Source organism: Pristis pectinata, chromosome 3 (genome assembly GCF_009764475.1).
Source record: "Pristis pectinata isolate sPriPec2 chromosome 3, sPriPec2.1.pri, whole genome shotgun sequence".
Lineage (NCBI taxonomy): Eukaryota > Metazoa > Chordata > Chondrichthyes > Rhinopristiformes > Pristidae > Pristis > Pristis pectinata.
Genome location: NC_067407.1, coordinates 78,192,684 through 78,214,999, shown reverse-complemented (window position 1 = coordinate 78,214,999; position 22,316 = coordinate 78,192,684). Strand labels below are relative to the sequence as shown.

Sequence of the window (22,316 nt, the reverse complement as noted above, 5' to 3'; positions counted from 1 at the left end):
CCACACACTAGGGGCAATTAACCCACTGACCATACATGGCTTTGGGATGTGGGAGGAAACCGAGACAGTCAGAATCTTTGTCCCAGGGTAGAAATGTCAAGCACTAGAGGACGTGCATTTAAGGTGAGAGGGGGAAAGTTCAAAGGAGATGTGCAGGGCAAGTTTTCACACAGAGAGTGGCGGGTGCCTGGAATGGGTAGAAGCAGATACAATAGTGATGCTTAAGAGGCTGTTGGATAGACATGTTAACATGCAGGGAATGGAGGGATATGGATCATGTGCAGGCAGAAGAGATTTAGTTTAATTTGGCATTGTGTTTGGTGTAGACATTGTAGGCCGAAGGGCCTGTTCCTGTGCTGTCCTGTTCTATGGCAACACACAAAGTGCTGGAGGAACTCAGCAGGTCAGGAAGCATCTATGGAGGGAAATGGACAGTCGACGTTTTGGGTTGAAACCCTTCATCTGGACTGAAAGAAAGATGGGAAATAGCCAGTAGAGACAGAGCCAGTATAGCCAGAGAGCCAGAGTGGATATCTCCCATCTTTCAGTCCAGATGAAGGGTCACGACCTGAAACCTCGACAACCCATCTCCCTCCACAGATGCTGCCTTTCCCACTGAGTTCCTCCAGCATCTCATGCGTTGCTCCAGATTCCAGCATCTGCAGTCTCCTGTGTCTCCTGTGCTGTTCTGTGTTATATGAAACCAGAGCACCCAAGGGGAAACCCACACAGTCACTGGGAGAATGTGATAGAGTCTGAACGGGCAGGCAAGCCCGTCCTTCTGCTCATCACGATGAACTTCAGTGTGCTCCTGAGGTATCATCGATGGCTAGCATGGAAAGAGTGGGCTGAAGGGCCTGTTCCCATGCTTTATGACTCAATAGCCACGGAACTGAATGTCTTGCAAGCTTGGCGAGGGGGCTGAATGTAGCCCTATCCTGATGTGACCCCCGATCCCAACACCAAGTGGGAGACGGGGAGGACACTGTTGTATCACCGTTTGTACTGTCTGATTCTTCAATGGACCTCCGCAAGTTAACATCAATTATTTACTCCGTCTTTATTTAAGCTTTCATTTGTTATTGTATTGCAGCCTGATGAAGTTCTATACTTCCTTACCAAGGTGGCCGTTCGGCCCATGCAGTCAATGCCAGCAGTTCCATTCCCACCCACCCCCATCCCAACCAATTTTCCGTCACCTATTCCCCCCAGATTTCCATCAATATTTCCTTCCTCTGCCACAGCCCTGCTCTGCTGGTTACTGGTCGCCCTCAGGGAAACTCCCAGTGATTGATATCAGTGCTATATTTGCCCGGGGGGAGGCGTTGGGAGGAGGGAGGGAGGAGGGAGGGAGGAGGGAGGGAGGGAGGGAGGAGGGAGGAGGGAGGGAGGGAGGGAGGGAGGGAGGGAAGGAGCAGGGACTGTGTACTGTCCGTCCACGCACACAAGCCGAGCAATACGAAAATCTCAGATTTTGGGCGAAACTGCTTTTTTAACCCCCCCCCCCCCCCCCCCCGGCTCGTTGTTGCAGTGGCTTCAGCGGGTGCGGAACGCTGCAGCGGTAAATGTTGCCCACATCATGGGGAACTGGCACTTTTGGTGTTGCCTGAAAAACAGTGCAGCTGAATTGTTAGCATAAGGAAGCAGGGAGCGAACAGGGACGGCAGTGGTGTGCACAGAGGAATCCGGGCGAAAATCGATAAGCAACGTGAGCAGAGACAGCCTACGCGGGAAACATGGGTCAGGAAGAATCCCCCTCTCTACACCCCCGGTAACCGGACTGTCCAACGGATTGCGCTGCGGATGGTGGGTTAAAAATCCGGCGGTAGTTCGGTATCCGGACCGTGTGCCCGTGAATAGCAGAGCCATCCATAACTCTGGAAGCACTGGACTGGGGTTGGAATTGCGGCTGGTGGTGTGGATGCACACCGTGTGTCTCCCGACAGCCAGGTGAGTGGGGAGCCTTGATTCGAGAGTGGGGGAACTTTTACATATATATAAAAAAGGTGCCTTTTCTGGATGTTACGGGAAGATACAATGTCGTGACTGGGCGCCCATCAGTCCAGCTGAAAATACACTGTCTTCATGGCGAGAGCCCTCCAACACAACCCAACCAACATTCGTGCGTGTAAACGGGACGGGAGAGGGGAAGGCAGTCTATCGCACTTTCTTACAGATCTACCCTCTCTCTCATACACACACATACACAAACTCAACAGATGTGAACACAACACACTCAGGTTTTTATATATACCAACACACACACACATGCACATTTAATTACACATAGGTGTATTTTATTCCAACGCAAGCACAAATTTATAAACAAAATTATTTATAAATATACATACCATGTCGAGCTACATGTACGTATGACGTGTGTGTATGCACACTAATTTAACACAGATATGTACACACAGCTATTTCTAAACATATGTATAATGCATCGGTATTTCTGTGTGCCCACACGGTTGTACACACAGGCACACGTGTGTGTACCTCTCTATATACATTTGTACAGACACATATATTGACGCCTCCTGCGGGAGTGTGCCGAGAGGCAGGGTCCACTGCTGTACTGGGAGACCCCCAGAGGGTCTCCCGGGCTGCGGAGCGGCGATCCGCGGGGTCGGCTGCCGTGGAGGTGCTGGTGTCGGGACAGGGGAGTCCGCGCCTGGCAGTGTGATGGCTTTCCTCCCACACTGCAGCAGTCCCGCCGTCTTATCATGCGGTCCACGCCTCCCGGAGGCGCTCCTGGGTATCAGGAGGCTCGACCAACACCCCCAAGGACTGAGGGACTGAACGGCGCCGTGCACAAGAGAAAGGTGTAAGCGAAGGTGAAGCAGCCCGTTTATACACAGCCACCCACACACGTATACATTCCACACACCAACACATGGCCACACATCATTTCCCAGTCATTGCAACAGAAGGCGATGCTACGGAGCACCGGTCTGAGTTTTGCTTCACAAATAGGCGCCCCGCTGGTTTGTAACCAAAGCCCCATCGTGTCTGTTGTCGTGCGTGCGGAGATTTGAGAAACCCTGCCGCTGTAGTGACTTGTGATCTGATGGATCACCTTGCGATGGTCTGTGTGCCTGCCTTAACGTCTCTGCATCTTTCTGTATGAATGAATGAACGTCTGTGTGCGTAGAAGAGAGAGACTATATGCATCTGTGCCTATCTGCATGTGCCTGTATGCCAATGTACATGTGTGTGGGTGTGTATGAGTGTGTGTGAGCAAGCGTGTATGTGAGTGTACCCTTACACCTCTAGACCTGTGTGTTGTGTGTGTGCAATGTGTGTGTGAGAGACATGACTCTGTACCTGTATCTGATTGTGTGTGTGTGTGTGTGTGTGTGTGTGTGTGTGTCTGTGTGTTAGACTCTACCTGTGCCTGGTGTGTGTGTGTGTGTGTGTTAGACTCTACCTGTGCTTGATGTGTGTGTGTTCACGGCTCTATACCTCTGTGTGTGTGTGTGTGTGTGTGTGTGTGTGTGTGTGTGTGTGTGTGTGTGTTAACGGCTCTGTACGTGTGTGTGTGTGTGTGTGTGTGTGTGTGTTCACGGCTCTGTACCTGTGTGTGTGTGTGTGTGTGTGTGTGTGTGTGTGTGTGTGTGTGTGTGTGTGTGTGTGTTAGTGTGAGATGGTTAGAAGTTCATATAAAGATGGAAAGGATCAAAGTTTCTTTTTCCAGGTGTCCTTGAGTAAGCCAAATTGTGAAAGGAAAGGGGTCTGTGGATTGCAAGTAGGCCGTTGCTGCAGTCCTGGTCGATTTGATCAACTGCAGGCAAAAAGCCAACTGATTTTGCATGTGTGTATGTGCTACTTGGGGTTGTTTTTGCAGTCTCCCTTCAGACAGTTCCAAATCCTGGTGATACTTTGATCAATAATATGTCAGTCTTATAAAATAGGAATTCTATCCTATTTTACAACACTGCCATTTGATTGATCGCAGTATCTTTGTCTCCAAAATTAAGCTAGTTCTATTTATTTAAATCAATAGTAAAGGTAAAAAGAGCACAAAATAAACTGTAAGTAAACTACAATGAGAATTTGAGCTGTGCAATACCTGAATGTTGTTCTGCTCTGCTGGGGAAGTCGTGTTTGTTGATGGCAGTGGAATTAATCTTTGTATGGCAGCATCTTCCACGTCAGATTGGAGGAGTGTTGGTGAAGGCAGCAGGAGTCAGTTTTACTGTAGCACTCCAAGGGAGAGGGAACGCCAGTGCAGAATCACCCCTACAATGCGGGGACGGTGAGGGAGGACGCCGAGCATTACCTGGAACCTGGCGTGCCTTGCCAAACATCCACTGCTGATTCTGTTTCATTAGACCTGCTGCACTGTGTAACCGAAATGAGGAAATTAAAGTTAAATGTCAGGGGCCCGATATAAAGGAAAGGACAAATATCACAGGGGATCCAATGGTTCCGTCATCTGGGAATGGGAGAGTGAGAAAGGGGCAAGGGGTGGAGTGAAAGGGGGAGCCAGCTCCTCCGCAGGCACAGCCCTCCCTCCTCCCACACCCTCCATGCCCCTTTCAAGCTTCATCCCCCATTCCCTTCTCTCTCTCCCCTTCCCCACCTGCTCCCTTTTTCCCATCTCCCCCTTTGTCTCTCCATCCCCCTTTCTCCATCTCCCCTTCTCTCTCCATCCCACTTCCTCTTTCTCAATCCCCCTTCTCTCTCTGTCCTCCCTTCTCTCTCTCCATCCCCTTCTCTCTCTGTTCCCCCTTCTCTCTGTTCCCCCTTCTCTCTGTTCCCCCTTCTCTCTGTTCCCCCCTTCTCTCTGTTCCCCCTTCCCTCTCTCCATCCCCCTGTTCTCTCCACCCCTCTTTCTCTCTCTCCCATCCCTTTTCTCTCTCCACTATTTTTTCTCTCCACCTCCTTCCTCTCTCCACCTCCTCCTTTCTCTTTCTCCACCTCCCCCTTTTTCTCTCTCTCCATTCTCCCCCCTCCCTCCCCCCCCCTCTCTCTCCCCCCCTCCCCACCCTCCACTTCCTCCCCCTTGCGCCTCCGCCATGTTCATCTCTGCCACCAAACGACAGCCCTGTCTGTTCCTTGTTGCCTGTGGTGCTGCTGGAACAGTTGAAGATACAACCACTCCTCCTAATGGAGTGTTGCATCCTAAAGCAGGTTCACTCCTCAGTTTTGTAGCCAGTGCTTCTTCAGTTGAATGGAGATTATTCAGTGACAAATGGTCCCAGAATCACAGAATGGTTACAGTACAGAGGATTCAACCCATCGAGCCAGTCCCCGCCCTTTGTAGTACAACTGATTCCGTTTTTAATTCAAGCAGTACCAGTTAGACTGACTGTTGGGTTGTGGGATCAAATAACCCTTATGAAACAGCCCTATCTGCCAGGTCTTCCCTCCTGCATGAGAACCTCTATCATGGTATGCCAATATAATTGTTCAACCAATGAAAGCTCACAATGGATGATCTATGTTGCCCAGTCACATTAGACTGGGTTGGTGCTCAAGGTAAACTCAGGAAAGCAACATGGGATCCACTGACTTATTTTTGTTCTAATTGTGTCCTTTCTTGTATAATTTTGCATAATTTATGTTGACTTTATGTTTTTCTTGTGAATGTTGTGGCTCTGATGCGATATGCCTGTGATGCTGCAAGTAAGTTTTTCATTGCACCTGTGCAGACATGTACTTGTGCATATGACAATAAACTCGACTTTGACTTTGACTCTCATGTGGAGAGACCTTGGTTTCCATCTATTGACCTTCAGGATACTCTGCATCCTAGTGGGAGATTAACCAATCCCCTGGGAGAATTCAAAATCACAGTGGGAAGGGATGCACGCTTGGGCAAGTGGAGAAGACTAACTCCAAGGGCATCTTTCTCCTGACAGAATGCTTGGAGCATGCTCTTGTCATAAACATCACTCTGTGTTGTCTCAAGGTCTCATGGCCAACACCCACCATCCTTCTCCCTCCCCCTCCCAACTGGACCAAGAACTGTTAAGTCTTACGTTGTATCATCATCTAAGCAAGGATGAACAGGTAACTGGAGGACTGGATTAACTAAAGGTATCCCTTATTCAAAATAGGCTAATAAGAATTAGTGAAGTGTTTAATAATGCAAGAGACTATAGTTCGATATGATCACAAATATCTTATTAAAAAAAAGGCAGTCATTAATTCCTATCACCTCTATGTCTCTGAAATTAACCATGATAATCTCTCTGCATTAATAAAGGTGAGTTGTCAATGACTTTCCAGATGGCAGGTCAGCTGGGGTGCTTGTAAAGTGAGACCATTTGTTAGTTCTGAAGGAAGGGTGATCATTGAATTATTTAACACACAAGCAGCACATCAAGACTGATAACTTCCAATTCTAATATTTCTCACAGTTCTCTGTGATGTAGAAGCAGGCCATTCAGCCCATGGAGTTAATGTCAGCTCTCAGAACAATCCCATTACCCCCCACTTATTTCCCTGTAATCTATTTTCTCTCACCTGTCCATCAACGATTCTCCTAACAGCCACCCACACAAGTTATGGCAGCTGGTCAACCTAGCAAATGTCTCTGAGGGAACTGGAGTAGATGAGGGAAAATGCTGGGGTCACAGGGAGAGCGCTCAAACTCCACCCAGCCAGCATCGGAGTTCAGGATCAAATCCAGGTCACTAGAGCAGTGCAGCAGCTGTAAGGCTACACCACCGTGCTGCCCTGCATCTACCCCATCCACCCCTGTGGTTATACCTCTGAATGCTACAGCTGTGATGCCACATTCGCACCGGCTCCTCACTTACACCTGAGACCATTCTAAACACTGCACTGCTAACTCACTTTTCCTTGTGCTTATTAACCACACTCACACATGTTTACTCCTGCACCAGCAACATCTCAGGTTGATGACTCAGGTTCTTTCAGATCCCTCATTGGCCTCAACACTCCCTCCTCCCTTGCTTTATAGCCTCTTCCAATCCCTACCAACACTTTGCAATGTCTGTGCTCTTCTCAGTCTGGTCTCTCGAGTAGCCTCACTTCCACCACAGATGGCCATGCCTTCAGCTGGTCTCTCTTGCCTAGAGTTTCCTCCATAAACTTTCCCTCCCTCCCTCTCTCCTCCCTCCATCCCTCCTTTAAGTATGCTTCCAGTTGAGCTTTTCCTCACTTAATGGTTCTTTACCTGACAAAATGTCAACATATTTGATTCGAAATGTCTCCATTGACCCTCACCAATTTTTATAGATGCACCATAGAATGCATCCTATCCAGATTCATCACAGCTTGGAATGGCAACTGCTCTGCACAAGACTGCAAGAAATTGAAGAGAGCTGTGGACCCAGCTCAGCACATGACGGAAACCAGCCTCCCCTCCATGGACTCTGCATTTTTCCCTGCCTCGGTAAAGCATAATTAAAGACCCCTCCCACACCAGACATTGTCTCTTCTCCCCCTTTCCAAAGTGCAGAAGATACAAAAATTTTAAAACATGCACCTCCAAGCTCAAGGACAGCTTCTATCCCACTGTAATAAAACTCTTGAATGGACTGCTTGTATGTTAAAGATGTATTTTTGACCTCACAATCTACCTTGTCATGGCCCTTGCACCTTATCATCTACCTGCACTGCACTTTCTCTGTAACTGTATCACTATACTCTGCATTCTGTTAATGATCTGAACAGATGGCTTGTAAAACTAAGTTTTTCACTGTACCTTGGTACATGTGACAATAATAATAAACCAAACCTAACCCTCCAGACTTCCCTTCAACAAACTAAAGGGAAATTGCCAGAAAGCCCTTAAGCTCCTTTTCCATTAATTTCCCACTTCCGAAAACCTCTGAGGAATGTGCCGGCGGTGCTACAGCACACTTCACACTCCTGGGACGATTTCCCTGCTTTTCTGTAAATAGAGAGGCTTTTACATTCACGAGAGGCAGATGGCTCTCAGTTTAGGATCTCATTTGAAGGACCTCCAACAGTGCAATGTGGCTTCAGAACTGTTCTGAAGTGCCAACCTGTGCATGGTGCTGAGGTTTCCCGTGTGTGGTTTGAGTCTATGATTAAGCAGCAAGAGGACTGTCATTCAGGCAAGATGAACCTGAATGATTACCAGGGCTATGGAAGGGCATTATGAAAAAAATCTATTTCAGGGCTATTTTGTCATTGTATTAATTATTATGTATACAATTAAAGGCATATTAAAATATTGTGCAAAGCGTAGTGTGTGAGATGAGCACTGGTTCTGGATAACATGTTGATTGAGTCATGGAGCAATACAGCATAGAAATGGGCCCTTTGGCCCATCACACCCATTCCCACCTTTGTTGTCCACCTACAATAATCCCATTTGCCTGCATAAGGACTATATCCTTCTATGCCGTGCCTGTCTAAATGTCTCTTAAATGTAGTGATTGTATCTGATTCCACCACCTCCTCTGGCAACGTGTTCCAGATATTGACCACACTCTGTGTAAAAGAAAAACGCACCCTCAGATCCCCTTTAAGAGTCTTTCCTCTTACCTTAAACTTATGCCCTCTTGTTTTCGATTTCTTAGAGAGACATAGCATGAAAACAGGCCCTTCGGCCCACCGAGTCCATGCCAACCACCAACCACCCACTTACACGAATCCTACATTAATTCTATTTCCTTCATTCTCCCCACATTCCCATCAACATCAGATTCTACCACTCACCTACACACCAGGGACAATTTACAGTGGGCAATTAACCAACCAACCTGCGTGCCTTTGGGATGTGGGAGGAAACCGGAGTACCAAGAGGAAACCCACGTGGTCACAGGGAGGAAGTGCAAACTCCACACAGGCAGCACCAGAGGTCAGGATCGAACCTGGATCACTGGTGCTGTGAGGCAGCAGCTCTACCAGCTGCATAACTCTACTGCCATTGCACCTTTATCTTCCCTCACTAATGCCTCTCATAGTTTTTTATACTTCTATCAGGTCACCCCTCAGCCTCCATCGTTCCAGGGAAAATAAGCCCAGCCGATCCAATCTCCCCCCCCGTAACTAAAGTCCTCCAATCCAGGCAACACCCTGGTGAATCCCCTCTGCATTCTATCCTGAAGAAGATTACCCACACCTTTCCTCTTAATTTTGTGTTCTTTACAAACCAGCTTCTTTGAGCCACCTGGTCTTACCCTGTCACTCATATGATACTCATTCTCGACACAGTAAACTATCTGTTTAAGACCATATTCAAAGGATAACCCTCCTCGCTGAGAGCTAAGGGGCATTTCTCCATCAACCTGTGCTTATGCGGCACTTTAACACAGCAAAACTTCCCAAGGCACTTCACAGGCAAAAGTTGTCATAGCTATGGAAGGAGGTTGTTGAGTGGCTGACCAAAGTTTGTTCAGAGTGTGCCTTAAGGGGCATCTTCAAGGTGGAAAGCTTTAACGAGGGAGTCCCAGAGTTATGGCCATGAGAGTTACAGGCATGACTGAAAGCTGTGGAGCGACTAAATTCAGGGCTGCTCAAGTGGACCAAATTGGTCAAGTGTATGCATTCTTGAGGGCTGGAGATTCCAGAGATAGGAAGGGGCAAGGCCATAGATAGGTAGTTATCCCACTGTCAGACCCTGCCCTTCCTGCTGATACGTACACTCAGCCTTTCCAGTAAGTCTCCCGTTTTGTGATCAGCCGTGTGTCTGCACAGAGTGTTGGACTTCATTCCGCCCTTCCACGCCAGTATTGCCACTGGACCATCACAGGGCCGATTAAGTGATTGAGAAGGGTCATCATCAGAAGTCCATCAGTGGCCGGCACCAGTAAAACTGCTCACTGTGGGGGAAGGGTATACATTTGCATGATCTTGCTGCTGAACTGTGAATGACAAGAAAAGCGTTTCTCCCATTTTGGAATTGGAATTGGTTTATTATTGTCACATGTACAGAGGTGCAGTGAAACACTTGTCTTGCGTACTGTTCATACAGATCAATTCAGTACACCGTGCATTGAGGGAGTACAAGGTAAAGCAATACAGAATGCAGAGTAAAGTGTTACAGTTACAGAGAAAGTGCAGTGCAGACAATAAGATACAAGGTCACAATGAGGTAGATTGTGAAGTCAAAAGTCCATCTTATCGTACTAGGGAACCATTCAATAGATAAGATAAGGTATCTCTATTAGTCACATGCACATCGAAACACACAGTGAAATGCATCTTTTGCGTAGTGTGTTCTGGGGGGCAGCCCGCAAGTGTCGCCACGCTTCCGGCGCCAACATAGCGTGCCCGCGACTTCCTAACCTGTACGTCTTTGGAATGTGGGGGGAAACCGGAGCACCCGGGGGAAACCCACGCAGTTACGGGGAGAATATACAGACTCCTTACAGACAGCGGCCGGAATTGAACCCGGGTCGCTGGCGCTGTAAAGCGTTACACTAACCGCTACACTACCATGCCTGCAATAGTCTTATAACAGTGGGATAGAAGTTGTCCTTGACCCTGGTGGTACGTGCTTTCAGGTTTTTCTATCTTCTGCCAGATGGAAGGGGGGAGACGAGAGAATGTCCAGGGTGGCTAGGGTCTTTTATTATCCTGGTTGCTTTACTAAGGCAACAATAATTGTAGACAGAGTCCATGGAGGGGAGGCTGGTTTCGGTGATGTGCCTAGCTGTGTCCGTAACTCTCATTTTGGGGGAAAAGGGAATTTGGGGGAATAACTGGAATATGTCCATGCACACAGAAAATGGGTGTCTATTCCTTGTTGCTGCCTGGTTTCGCTTTGTATTGTCTCTCTTCACTGTCACCGTGTTTTAACTTGCTCATTAGTTGGAAGGGCACAGGAGTCATTCAACCCGGCAAGCAAAGGGAATCACGTACTGAATGTTAGGGAAACAGTAAATGTCATGGCTTAGGAGCTGAGGGAAATAATGATAGGTACACTGTCACCCTGAATTAATGGTGCATTGAGCTAGCAAACATATCCTTGAAAGCTCCTGGATTACTATTGGAAAAACCATAGGTTCATTTAACGTCCTTCAGGGCTGGGAGCCCACCACTCTTCAGATCCTGGGCTACAGGTAACTCCAGTCCTGTACTCTGCAGCTGATTTCACACAGTCATAGAATTATAGAGAGAAACAACACAGAAATAGGCCCTTCAGCCCATCGAGTCCATGCTGATCATCAAGCACTCATTTACACCAATCCTACACGCATCCCACTTCATTCTCCTCACATTCCCATCTACTCCCCCCAGATTCTCCCACTCACCTGCACACTAGGGGCAATTTACAGTGGCCAATTAATCAACCAGCCTTCATGCCTTTGGGATGTGGAGACCAGAGCACCTGGAGGAAACTCACAGAGTCACAGAGGGAACGTGCAAACTCCACACAGACATGATCGAATCCAGATCCCTGGTGCTGTGAGGCAGTGGATCTACAAGCTGGATCACTGTGCCACCCATATCTAATGGCTCTCTGAGGTAGTCTAAGTTGCCATCCAGTTGTAACCAATCATTGTGGAATCCAGGCATGGGAATAAGATGGGTTGAATCCATTGACAATGGTTTGTTGTGCTGGTGATATCACCCCATTGAAGGAGATAATAATGACACACAGACCAGTGTGGGTGTCAGGACAGATTATGAGCTTCAGCCCTGAAGTGGGCCTTGAACCCATGATTCAGAGGCCGAACTGCCACCATTGAGCCCAGGCTGTTGTCCACGGTAAACAGAAGTCTGACGCCAGCTGGTGAAGCAATGTGAGAATTTAAAACTAGTATACGTGAGCTACTTTGTCAAGGTCCTTTGAGGTTGTTAATTAAAATGAATTCTGACTCAGCAGCTGCTTAAACTGCACTCATCAAAATGCAGCCAGCACCAGTACAACAAGAAATACTGGCAAAACCCTCAATGGCTGCCCTGATGGAGGTAAAGTGGTGTCACAGGTAGACAGGGTGGTGAGGAAGGCCTTTGGCACACTGGCCTTCATCAGTCGGGGCACTGAGTATAGCAGTTTACAACGTTTTGTTTCAGTTGTACGAGACGTTGCTGAGGCCAAACTTGGAGTATTGTGTTCAGTTTTGATGACCCCATTATAGGAAAGGTGCCATTAAGCTGGAAAGTGTGCAGGAGAGATTTATGAGGATGTTGCAAGGACTTGAGGGACTAAGTTATAGGGAGAGGTGGGGTAGGCGAGGACTTCATTCATTAGTATATAGGAGACTGAGGGGGTGATCTTATAGAGGTGTATAAGATCATGACGGGCACACATAGGGTGAATGCACACACCTTGAGTACTGTGTGCAGTCTTAGTCTTTGCGTCAAAGGAGGGGTGCAGTCTAGATTCACTAGACTGATTCCTGCAGTCAGGGTATTATGAGTACATTAGGCTTGAACTCACTGGAGCTTGGAAGAACGAGAGGCTTTCTCATTGAAGCATGTTAGGCTGTGAGAGGATATCATGCTATCCTCTCAGGAGAGTATATTACGAGAATGTTGCCAGGACTTGAGGGCCTGAGTTATAGGAAGAGGTTGGGCAGGCTAGGATTTGATTCATTGGAACGTAGGAGACTAAGGGATGACCTTATAGAGGTGGAAAAATCCTGAGGGGCATAGATAGGGTGAATATACACAGTCTTTCTCCCAGGGAAGGGCAACCACAAACTAGAAGGCATAGGTTTAAAGTGAGAGGGGAGAGATTTAATAGGAACCTGAGGGTCAACTTCTTCACACAGTGGGTGGAATGTAAATGGAACAGGCTGTCAGAGGAGGTGGTGGAGGTTGGTACAATTACATTTAAGAGACATTTGAACAGGTACACGGATAGGAAAGGATTAGAGGGCTATGGGCCAAATGTGGGCAAATGGAACTAGTTTAGATGGACATCTTGGTCGGCATGGACCAGTTGGGCCGAAGGGTTCCTGTGCTATATGACTATGATTCCATGTCTCTGTAAAATGTGGTGTAGCTGGACATAACTTGGTCCCTGGATAGAGGAACACTTCCCTTTAACACCTGACCGGATTAAAGGGCTTCCCCCTCCGCTGTCAGGAAGCACTCCCTATGCTGACCACGTGGGCACTTCAACAAATGGTTTATGAATCAGGACACCACCAAACTTTTCCACCACTGGACCTGACCTTTATTTATGAAGTCAGATGTAGTGTCAAATGAGGTATGGGCACTACAGCAAAAACAAAAATAAATGTGTTGCCCTCCACCAGTGCTCAATGTTTTATTTGGCCATGCAAGTAGATAGGGTGGTAAACAAGGCATATGGCACACTTGCCTTCGTTGGTCAGGGCATTGAGTATAAGGGTCAGGAAGTCATATTGCAGTTCTATAAAACTTTGATTTTGGAATACTGTGTGTAATTCTGGTCACCACATTACAGGAAGGAAGTGGAGGCTTTGGAGAGGGTGCATAAGAGGTTTATAAGGATGCTGCCTGGATTAGTGGGTATGACGTATAAGGAGAGGTTGGACGAACTTGGGTTGTTTTCACTGGGGCATTGGAAGCTGAGGGGAGACCTGATAGAAGTTCATAAAATTATGAGAGGCATAGATAGGGTAGACAGTCAGAATCTTTTTCCCAGGGTAGAAATGTCAAATACTAGAGGACATGCATTTAAGGTGAGAGGGAGAAAGTTTAAAGGAGATGTGCGGGGCAAGTTTTTTTTTACACAGAGTGGTGAGTGCCTGGAACGGGCTGCTCGGGAAAGTGGTGGAAGCAGGTACAATAGTGGCATTTAAGAGGCTGTTAGATCTGCAATGTTAGATGAATATGCAAGGAATGGAGAGATATGGATCACGTGCAGGCAGAAGAGATTTAGCTTAATATGGCATCAGGTTCGGCACAGACGTGGTGGGCTGGAGGGCCTGTTCCTTTGCTGTACTGTTTTATGTTCTATGTAGGCCTGCGAGACCAGAGTTAGTACCAGACATTCGTGAGATACTGAGGACGACCAGCCCAGCTTCAGAGGCAGGGACACTAACTAACTGGCCTGTATCAGGAGAACAAAATGAGCAGGCTAATCACACCTCTACCAATTGGTTTGGGAAGACGGGAGATTGAGAAAAGGGTCTTGTGCGGAACTGTTCCTCCAACAAGTGCATCGAGTGCCAATTCCAAACTCATGGACAGTCAAGTTGCATCATGTATTCTGTGGAAATACACAGAATGCAAGTCTTATTTCTCAGTGAAGGTCATCAATGGGAACTCTGGTACCTTATCAAGGATGTTGGACAGATAAGAGTCAAGCACTTTATTTGTCTACCTGCACTCCACTTTCTCTATAACTGCAACACTATATTCTGCATTGTTTTCTTTTCACTATCTCAATGTACTTATGTATGGAATGATCTGTCTGGATGGCACACAGAACTAAAGCTTTTCATGTGACAATAATAAACCAATACCAACCACACTGGAGGGTCAGGAGTTACATATAGGCCAAACTGGGTAAGGTCAATGAACATCAGTGGTTTTTCCAACAATCCAATAGTTATTGTTACTAAGAGCTTTTTTTATTCTTTCTTTACTTAACTACCCGATGTTGAGTTCCCCAGCTGATATGGTGGGATTTGTTTGAACCTAATGTCTTGGAAATAAGAGATGAATGCCAATTCCAAGTTCTATTCCATTGGGACTTTTCTCTGAAAATGGATATCAGGAATAGTTTCTGTGAGGAATTTTCTGGGCTATTAATTAATGAAGTCCGCCACCGGCGCACAGACCAGAGAAGAAAATGTCGGCAGCAGTGATCTGGAGGTGTGATCACGTGGGCCTCTAATATGGCTGACAAGTGGAGCACGCCCATGGTGAGACAGGAGTGCGCACGTCGTCCTATCGCTGTGTCCAATGGCCACAGCTGATGCAGGCACTGAGGGACTTCGCTTGACGAAGCACATCAAGAGCCTTGTGCCTGTTTGAGGCCCCCACAGCTGGTGATATATACATTGGGTAAACCATGTCCGTGTGCCGCTTGGGTGAACATAAGCAGGAGTAGGCCATTCAGCCCCTCATATATGCTCTGCTGTTCAATAAGGTCATGGCTGACATTTTACCTCAGTGCCATTTTCCTGCACTGACCCCATATCCTTGGATCCCCTTAATATTGATGTCTGTCTCGCGTATACTCACTGACTGAACTTTCACAGCCCTCTTGGGTATAGAAGGCCAAAGGTTCAGTACGATCTGAGTGAAGGAATTTTTCCTCAGCTCTCTGCTGAATGGTCAATCCTTTATTTTGGGACTGCAATTCCCACTTCTAGATCCCTCAGCCGAAGGAAGCAACATCTCTGTATCGACCACATCTTAAGAAATGGTTGTCTTTAAAGGCACAGCCTGTTAGGCCACAACCAAAATGCCACGATCACGTACATCCAGTGATCTATGGGATTGGAAATTGAGCTGATCCAAACCTCCACTGTGTAAGGGGCACCGTCTCCCAATTACCCATACTCAATGATCCACACTGGCTTCCAATCCATCAAACATCACACCTAGTCACTCACCATCCTGACCTGGAAATGCGTCGCCAATCCTCCTCCGATACTGGGCCTAAATCCTAGAACTCCTTCCCCAACAGCACTGTGGGAGCACCTTCACCTGAAGAACAGCTGTGGCTCAAGAAAGCAGCTCACCCTCACCCTCTCAGGGGCAATGAGGGGTGGGCAATACATCCTGGTCTTGCCAGTGATGACCAGAACCTGAAAATGAACTTAAATAAAGGAGAGGTTGGACCAACTTGGGTTGTTTTCTCTGGAGCATTTGAAGCTGAGGGGAGACCTGATAGAAGTTTATAAAATTATGAGAGGCATAGATAGGGTAGACATTCAGAATCTTTTTCCCAGGGCAGTGTCGTGGTTAGCGTAACGCTATTACAGCGCCAGCGACCCAGATTCAATTCCGGCTGCTGTCTGTAAGGAGTGTGTACGTTCTCCCCGTGTCTGCGTGGGTTTCCTCCGGGTGCTCCGGTTTCCTCCCACATTCCAAAGACAAACGGGTTAGGAGTTGCAGGCATGCTATGTTGGGTCTGGAAGGGTGGCAACACTTGCAGGCTGCCCCCAGAACATTCTAATCAAAAGATGTATTTCACTGTGTGTTTCGATGTACATGTGACTAATAAAGGTATCTTATTTTATTTTTATTTAAGATACCGAATACTAGAGGGCATGCATTTAAGGTGGTGGGGGGGGGGGTGTAGTTTAAGGGAGTTTATTTACACAGAGGGCGGTAGGTGCCCGGAATGGGCTGCCAGAGGTGGTCGTGGAAGCAGATACGATAGTGGTGATTAAGAGGAATTTAGACAAGCACATGAACAGGCAGGGGATGGAGTGATATAGACCATGTGCAGGCAGATAGGACTAGTTTAAAGTGGCATCATAGTTGGCACAGACATCGTGGGCCAAAGGGCCTGTTCCTGTGCTGTGCTGTTCTATGTTCTATGTTCTAAGCCTCTCCATAGCCTTGCCCCTCTGTAACCTTATCCTGCGCTACAACCAAATGAATACTCTGTCATCCTCCAGTTCTGGCCTCTTGTGCATCCTCCAAGTCTGTGCCCTATGGCCCCTCACTGTCTCTCCACGCCCTTCCTCCTCTTGAGACCCCTCCTTCAACCCCACCTATTTGGCCACTCAGCCTGCAACTGAGTCTACAGCTCAGTGTCAAGTTTTATCAAGTGATATTCCAAGTAAGGACAGGTTCTAGGACATTAAGACTCCCGTACAAGTCCTGCAAGAACTTAGAACCAAGTAGACAGAGGCATCTATAACTCTGGTGCTGTACAGGTTGGTTCCTTGATGTGTGATGCTAAGAATTATTCTTTTGTTTGACTGACAGGAGGAAGACCCAGAGGTCAGATGTGTGCTCCGCTTCGATAACTTCTCCTCCCAGGCAGCATTGGGAATTCTCGGGAAAGCAGCCAGAGTGGGTGCGATAAGAGAATGGAGGGCAGCATGGATCAAAGCAAGGGCTCGAGCCCCAAAGCTGGGAAGAGGAACGGGCTGATCAACACCAAAGACCTGAAGACGGATGGCAAGGACGGCCTGGTGTCTCTGTATTCGGCCCCACAGTACCAGGGGTACGTGCTGGGGAGCTTCCCGGCTCAGAACTACATGGAACAGAGCCGGAATGACTCCGAGCAACAGCAGGTCTTGAACCCTCGCACCCTCCAACACACTGTTGAGACCCAGTACCGACCTAATATCTTTATGCACTCGGAGAGCGTGCTGAGACCCTGGGGGGAGAACAGCAGCTCAGACTGCTGTGAAACAACTTTTATCGAAAGCAAATCGCCCATAAAGGATGGTCTGGACTACGGGGAGGGCCAATTTATAGACCTGTCCACAGCCGACGGCAAACTTCAGACCCTCTCTTACGACGTGGAAGATGAGGATGAATTCCAAGAGTTGGAGGTAGGACACCTTGAGGCCAGGAATGGGTGAGGGGTACTGAGGGGTACTTGTAATCTAACCGGGCCAACAGAAATAAGTGTGGCATTGACTCCAGTGAATATTATGCATTTCCACCCAATTTTAGCGCCCTTGTTGTCGGGACTGGAGGGACTGAGTCCTGGAGAGAGGTTGATCATGTTGGGAGATTTTTCATTGGAGCGTATAGGAATGAGGGGTGATCTTATAGCGGTGTGTAAAATCATGAGGGGCATAGATAGGATGAATGCGCACAGTCTTTTTCCCAGCGTTGGGGAATCAAGAACCAGAGGTTTAAGGTGAGAGGAGAAAGATTTAATAGAAACCTGAGGGGCAACTTTTTTGGAGGGATATGGGCCAAGCGTGGGCAAATGGGACGAGCTTAGATGGGAGTCTTAGTCAGCATGGACCAGTTGTGCCAAAGGGCCTGTTTCCGTGCTGTATGACTCTATAGCTCCATGAGTGAGCAGTGAAATAGGTGGTGAATGTGCCACCAACAACTTTCATTTATATGGTGCTCTTAACACAGCAGAAAGTCACAAAGAGCCTCAGAAAGGTATTACCAAAGTCGGGGATCTTTCAGCGCAGTGTTGTGAGGTCTCGCACTGAGTGAAGAGCCACCCATTCCTGGGGTCTCTACCTCGACCCGGGACCCCAAGGGTAATCCAGTCCAGATGAAGGGACTCAGCCCGAAACGTCAACTGTCCATCTCCCTCCACAGATGCTGCCTATCCCACTTGACTTCCTCCAGCTTTTTGTGAGTTGCACCAGATTTCAGCATCTGCAGCCTCTTGTGTATCCAAGGGTAGGGGTTGGTAGGTCGAGGTGGCAGTGAATGTTGCCCATATAATTGCTGGCCTGATATAGCCGAGTTACTTTGAAACAGCAACTTACCAACACAGGAGCCGATCCTAATATTTATTAAATTCTATTTTCCTTTCAGTATTTTTGTAAGTTTGTCAATTTCCTTCTCCTTCCCAGATGATTGACGTAGAACTCCCTGGTGATGTTTCTCAACCATGCCTGTCACTGGGCCGCAGGACACGAGATAGGCAAATACCACCACCACTATCCCGGGAAATAAGGGACGTCACCAACAAACAGCACTGGGGTCTTCCACCATTAATGGCCAGTGGAACAAAGGAAGTGACGTTGTGTGTGTGTGTGTGTGTGTGTGTGTGTGTGTGTGTGTGTGTGTGTGTGTGTGTGTGTGTGTGTGTGCTGGTCACATAACCTCCCTCCCCCAATCAGATGTCAGTTAGCATGGTGGTGGACGGCGAGGGGGTGCATGGTGGCCGCAAATTAGCAGGTGAGGGGGAGGTTCACGGGCGTACTGTAGGAAGTTCAGCAGGGCCCTCCACTGAAAGCTGTGCTAACCAAGCAGACCCCAGCATCGAACTCACTTTTACCTGTGGAACTATATTTGTATCTCCCAGGGCAGCACGGTGGTGCAGCTAGTGGAGCCACTGCCTCACATCTCCAGTGGACTCAGGTTCGATCCTCACCTCCGGTGCTGCCAGTGTGAAGTTTGCACATTCTCCCTGTGACTGCATTGGTTTCCTCCCGGTGCTCGGGTTTGTTCCCACATCTCAAAGACTGGCCTTTGTAAATTGCCCTTCTTGTGTGGGTGAGTGGTAGGATCTGGGGAGAGTTGACAGGAATGTGGGGAGAATAAAATGGGCTCAGTGTAAGATTGGCGTAAATGGTCAGGGCAAACTCAACAGGCAGAGAGCCTGTTTCCCTGCTCTATAAATCAGTTCTGTTGTAATATAAGAAAACACGGCAACTAATTTGCATGCAACTATCTCTCCCAAAGTGCACAGCTCATGTGTTGCAATGGTGCAAGCTGTGGACTAAACACTGAGCAAGGAGATCTGTTCTTCATAAAATCCTTTAAACCTCAGACTGTTGCCAAGGCCCCAGGTTAACACCTGATCAGGCAGTCTGTACCTCCAACAGTGTTTACATTCCCCCCCCCCACCCGCGCCCCCCGAGACCCCATTACACGCTCAAACCTTTGCAGTTTAGCTTGAACCTACAAATATCTAATTCCTGGCAGGAGTCTTCCACTGAGACACACCTATGGTCAGCAACCTAATGCCAGCAGCTGTTCCAAGCTGTGCTGTGTTACACTGAACCTGTCAAAGGGCGACAACTGTTATCAAAACTGGGGCTGGTACACTGCTGAGTTAATTGGTGGGTCGTAGGATCACCTTTCAGTTCCTGAGTATAATTGTTTCCCTTGGCTAAATTTGTAAAAATGTTAGTAAACATATATCTCTGAACTAGCCAGTAATTACTGTGTGGGAGGTGATGCAGGAAGGAGTCATGTTGAGTATGCCATTACCAGAAAATGTCTCCAGCCATTTGAGTTCACCGTCAAGCAGCTTAATGAGGACACAGTTTTAAGATAATTGGCAGAAGGGAGATGAGGAGAATGTTCGTTGCTCGGTGAATTGTTGTGATCTGCATTGCACAGTCTGAGAGGGAAAGGGATTCAGGCAGGATAGCTGTGGGGATAAGCAGAGGAAGAGGGACTAATTGGATAGCTCCTTCAAAGAGTGGGCCCTGACATAATAGGCCTTTTGCTTTGGTGTTCGAGTCTATCGATGGTTTTTTCACTGTTCTTCATATATATCTGATATTCTCCAGGCAAACTTCACAAATGGTTTTCCACAAGTGTTCAATGTAGCCATTCACACCCGCACACACACCCTGGGGTTGAGGTTACACAGGAGGCTGCAGATGCTGGAATCTAGAATTCAAAAAAACAAACTGCTAGAGAAACTCAGCGGGTCAGGCAGCATCAGTGGAGGGAAATGGACAGTTGAGGTTTTGGGTAGAGGCCAATCCACCTGGACTCAAAGATAGAGGGGAGATAGCCTTTATAAAGAGGTGAGGGGAAGGGGTGGAGCAAGAGCTGGCAAGCGACAGGCGGATCCAGATGAGGATGCGTTATAGACAGATTAGGAGGGGAGAGTATAGATGAGTCCAGATGAAGGGTCTCAACCAGAAGCATCAACTGTCCATTTCCCTCCACAGTCGCTGCCTGACCTGCTGAGTTCCTCCGGCAAGTTTGTTTCTCGAACGAGCGTTGTGGTTATTGTGTGATACTTTAACCTGCCTGTTGTTAGTGTGTGTAGGTTTTTCTTGTGTATTGGGTGTAGGTTGCTCTGCAACGTCTGTGGGCGAGTGTATTTTCATCGATCCAACAAAGCCATCATATACTGTCTATATTATTCATACAGAGTGTGTCTTATAAAAATTGTATCATTATGGAACTGCACAGTCAACGTGCTGTACAAAATATCAAAGTGAAAGTAGCACCAAAATAGAAAAGTTGGGCATTCTAATTACACCACCTGATGAAGTAAACAATTACCCATCCTCCACACATTCCAACTGAGACACAAGAGACTGCAGATGCTGGAATCTGGCTATCTTCCCTCTCCTCTTTCAGTCCAGATGAAGGGTCTCGACCCAAAACATCGATTGCCCATTCCCCTCCACAGATGCTGCCTGACCCACTGAGTTCCCCCAGCAGCTCGTTTTTTGCTCCAACATGTGTATAATACCAGAACATTACTCTCCTCTCCCTGAAGCTAATGACACCGTTTTACTTTAACAAAATATTAATCTTAAATACACATTCGTAATAACTTCAGGCCAAGTCATACTCTCACGCATGATTTTTAAAATAGTTCTCAAGATTTACCCTTTCCCATGGCTCCCATCTTTTCCTCCAAGACACCATTCCGGGCTCACAAGCCAATAATTTCCAGTCCTCCGAGGGGTCACAGTGCAACCTCACCAGATCTGGACACGGCACTTCATCAATGACCTTCCATCCATCGCAAGGTCAGAAATGGGGAAGTTTGCTGATGACTGCACAATGTTCAGTTCCAGTTGCAACTCCTCAACAAATGAAGCAGCCCACACCCACATGCAGCAAGACCTAGACAACATTCAGGCTGATAAGTGGCAAGTAAGGGAACCCCATTTTCCCACCTAATCCTCTCCTGTTTACTTTCCAATGGAAACTAATAAAGTCTGAGACACAAGAGGCTGCAGATGCTGGAATCTAGAGCAAAAACAAACAAACTGCTGGAGGAACTCAGCGGGTCAGGCAGCATCTGTGGAGGGAAAGGGATGGTCGACGGTTCAGGTCGAGACCCTTCATCAGGACTGAGAATGTAGAGGGAAGATGTGAGGGAAGAGTATAGATGTGAGAGGGAGGGGGGAGACAGGGGCTGGTAGGCGATAGGAGGTACCAGATTGGGGAGGGGGTGTGATGGGCGGATGGAGACAGGTGGGGGAGGGCAGGGGGGGAGAGGGAAGGTAGAGACAGAAGGTAGTAGGTGATAGGTAGAACCAGAGAAAGGAGGGATGATAGGCAGGGGGAACTAGGTAAGGAAGTTGATGATTCCAGAGAGCAAAGGGAAAGAGATGCTGGGTGAACTGGTAGGAGTGGGAAAGGAACACATGGAGTTGGGTTACCTGAAACTGGAAAATTCAGTGTTCATGCCATTGAGCCGTAGACTACCCAGACGGAATACAAGTTGTTGTTCTGCTGGTTTGTGTTTGGCCTCACTGTGGCAGTGGAGAGGGCTGAGGACAGACAGGTCGGTGTGGGAATGGGAAGGAGAGTTGAAATGCATGCAACTGGGAGCTCAAGATGGCAGTTGAGGACAGAGCGCTGGTGCTCCACAGTGCAGTTGCCCAGTCTACATTTGATCTTGCCGATGTAGAGGAGGCCACATCACAAGCTCCACTAGTCTGTTTTTATGTTTGTTACTGATTTTCTCTCAGATTCCATTTACCCTCTTCTGTTTTCAATGGTATTCCTATTGCCAAGTCCCAGACCGTCAACACCCTGAGGGTCACCATTCAACAGGACCGGCCATATAAATGCTATGGCACGGAAGCAGACATCAAGCAGTTGGGTAT

General features: G+C 47.7%; 1 protein-coding gene across 1 annotated transcript in view; it reads left to right on the top strand.

The window, feature by feature from the left end:
- The first annotated feature begins 1,552 nt into the window (after positions 1 to 1,552).
- LOC127568514 (synapse differentiation-inducing gene protein 1) overlaps positions 1,553 to 22,316 on the top strand; it is a 51,959-nt gene continuing 31,195 nt past the window's right edge. The window contains exons 1-2 of the mRNA XM_052012357.1: positions 1,553 to 1,950; positions 16,780 to 17,354. Of these exons, the coding sequence (XP_051868317.1) occupies positions 16,884 to 17,354 (471 nt within the window). The 5' untranslated portion in view covers positions 1,553 to 1,950; positions 16,780 to 16,883. The remainder of the gene's footprint in view (positions 1,951 to 16,779; positions 17,355 to 22,316) is intronic.